The sequence below is a fragment of the Pinus tabuliformis genome, chromosome Q (genome assembly GCF_031772625.1).
Source record: "Pinus tabuliformis cultivar Carrire ecotype Pingquan chromosome Q, CPIR1, whole genome shotgun sequence".
In the NCBI taxonomy this organism is placed as follows: Eukaryota; Viridiplantae; Streptophyta; class Pinopsida; order Pinales; family Pinaceae; genus Pinus; species Pinus tabuliformis.
The window spans coordinates 1,226,578,732-1,226,581,258 of NC_142296.1; the positions used below are offsets into that span (position 1 = coordinate 1,226,578,732).

The following is a 2,527-nucleotide window of genomic DNA, read 5'->3' on the forward strand; positions in this document are numbered from 1 at the left end:
TTATGTTCCTCTTAAATGTATATTCCTCCCAGATCATTTTCAAAAGCAGCGATTTCACATTCAATCCTACAGAGAGATTGTTCCTCCTGTATTCTTTTGTTATGTGCCCAAAGTTTGGACAATCTCTTCAGGATTGTAAGATTGTGTATAAACCCCTTAGTGTTGTCTTCCCTCCTCCCAGGGGGGTTGTCCTTCCAGAATTCAGTGACCATTTTTTTGTAGGAGTCATCCTTGAGCCAGACAGAACAGAACTTGAAGGGTCCTTTAGGCTTTGTTTTCCCTCCATCTATTTCCAAGTAGATGGGTAGGTGATCAGAGATCCCACCTGTACCTACCCAATGTCTGATATGAAAACCCAAGTCCATAACCTTTTCTTTGACAAGAAAGCGGTCCAGCCTGCGGGCCAAGCTGTCTTCCCCAGTCCTGTTGTTCCTCCATGTCGCTTGAGTTTTAGCAGAGGGGATGTCAATCAAATGGTGAGCTTCCAGTTTAGATAGAAAGTAATCCGATAGGGAGTCTCGTTGAGCTCTGTGTCCCTAGGATTCAGAGTGTCCAATGGAGAAATTTAGGTCACCTCCAAGGATCAGGTGGTCAGTCAAGAATAAATCAGTACTCAGGAGGTTCTGCCAAAAAGCAGGTCTGTTCTGGCAAGGCCCATAAACATTATATATCCGAAAATTCATACCCAGATCAGCAGATCTGATATCTGCTCCAAGATGGCCCAGACCTCCCCAGCAATTGAGCAACTTGATGGAATGGGTGTTATAGCCCAAAGCTAATCCTCCCGATCTCCCATGAGCATCAAGTCCGATGAAAATCCAACCAGGGAGCATGTTTTGGAGGGACTGAGAGATGTCTAATGCAGGTCCCAGGGTCTCTTGAAGGAAAATAATATCAAGTGGTACATTGGTAAGCAAACGACGAAGAGCTAGTTTTTTGTTCGGCCTAGCCAGCCCTCTACAATTGTAAGAGAAAATCTTCATGGAGGGGGGACAGATAGGGATTCTCTGGCTCTAAGCGTCCCTGGGATAGTAGATTGTACCCCCAAAGCAATCTCATCTTCAACAGTGCCTTGGGCTTTAGAAAGATTGGAAGGTCAGCCCCTATGGAGTTTGGGGGGGTGGGGGGGGGGGGGGGGGGGGAGGAGAGGGGAGTATATCAAACCCGATATGATCCTGGGCTTGTCTTTTCGATTTCGAGCGGGTCATGTACCCCCCAGATGGGGGGGCCTGGAGGATAGATGAAGATGATGGGAGGTGAGAGGGAGTAGGCGCAGAGGGGGCAGGCGAGAAGATGGGGCGAGATGTAATCAGGCAGGAGAGCGAAGCAGAGAAAGGGAGCTCAGATTCCCGACCCAATCCCATATGTTCAGAGAACGAATTCATGACATGAAGATCAACAAAAGCACTAGATAATATGCAATCAATATGTGATGATCTGCAAGTGGAAACAAGGTTGAAAGGAAGATTCATACCCGACGAGGGCGAGCCCTCGGATGGCAACAAAGGAAGAGAAGGAGGAGGCGGTATGGGGCGGTTGGGAGGCCGCCCATGCTTCTTTGGCTATGGGGGTGCCACAATCTTGTTTGCTAGAGCCTTCTACTGTCTGGCCGAGTTCTCAGGAGCAATTGTGTTCTAAGGAGCAGTAGATGCCTGGCTCCTAGGTTGAGCATCGTGGGAAGTATGCGGTTGGGTCACAGTTTCCTGTGCCAAGGGCTGTTTTTTTTATTTGCCCAAAAGGGGGCAGTCTTTATAGAGATGCCCACCCTTATGGAACCTCTGGAAACAAAATGGTACGCCCTCATAGTCCAGTAGCTGTCTTCTGGTATTATTCCTCCATCGAATGTCAATGTACTCGAGCAGGCCTTCTGAAAGATCCAGGTGAACCAATATCCTGGCAAAAGCCATCCTCCCCGTGGTCTGGTATGAGGCGTCGAAAGTGAGGTAAATGCTAAGGGCATTCCCTATACGCTTGAAGACATCCTCCGTCCAGAAATGCAGAGGTAGTCCGAGCAGTCGGACCCAAATAGGGCCGGCATCAACCCTCTCCCGCTCTGGATCAAAAAGGGGTGTCCATCTCCTGAGTAAGATTGGGGCCTGATCAATGTGCCAAACTGTGGATAACACCCAGTTCGTGTGCTCCAGACAGCTGAAATGCAAAGCAAGCCATCCTTTGAAAAACATTTCGACCTTCGGGGTTTCCTTCAGGTTTTCACCCCAGACCTCTGAGGCCCATTGTTGTAATTTCCCCACACTGTAAGGTCTTCCGCGAACCCGGCCCACAAGAACCTTCTTGGCATTGTCCATAGCGTACAGAAGTTTAATGTCCTCTGCAAAATCGAGGGGTGTTGTGTTGGTTTGAGGCTTGAGACCCCTTTTCTTCCTTGAAACCCCAAAAATCCTCGCAGCCGGTGTTTCCTGAGTCGAGAAGGTATGAGCAGGTTCCAACGAAGGAGAAGACCTAGGGTCTTCGATCGCCGCCTGCGGTATAGAAGCGAAAATTCCAGAGATCGGACCGATGCTGGTAT

At 49.0% G+C, this 2,527-nt stretch overlaps 1 protein-coding gene across 1 annotated transcript; it reads right to left on the minus strand.

Moving 5' to 3' along the window:
- Nucleotides 1-1,724: 1,724 nt before the first annotated feature.
- Nucleotides 1,725-2,306, minus strand: LOC149224217 (uncharacterized). Its single transcript, XM_089388119.1, has one exon. It carries the CDS (start codon nt 2,304-2,306, stop codon nt 1,725-1,727), a length of 582 nt encoding a protein of 193 aa, XP_089244245.1.
- Between the last annotated feature and the right edge of the window lie 221 nt (nt 2,307-2,527).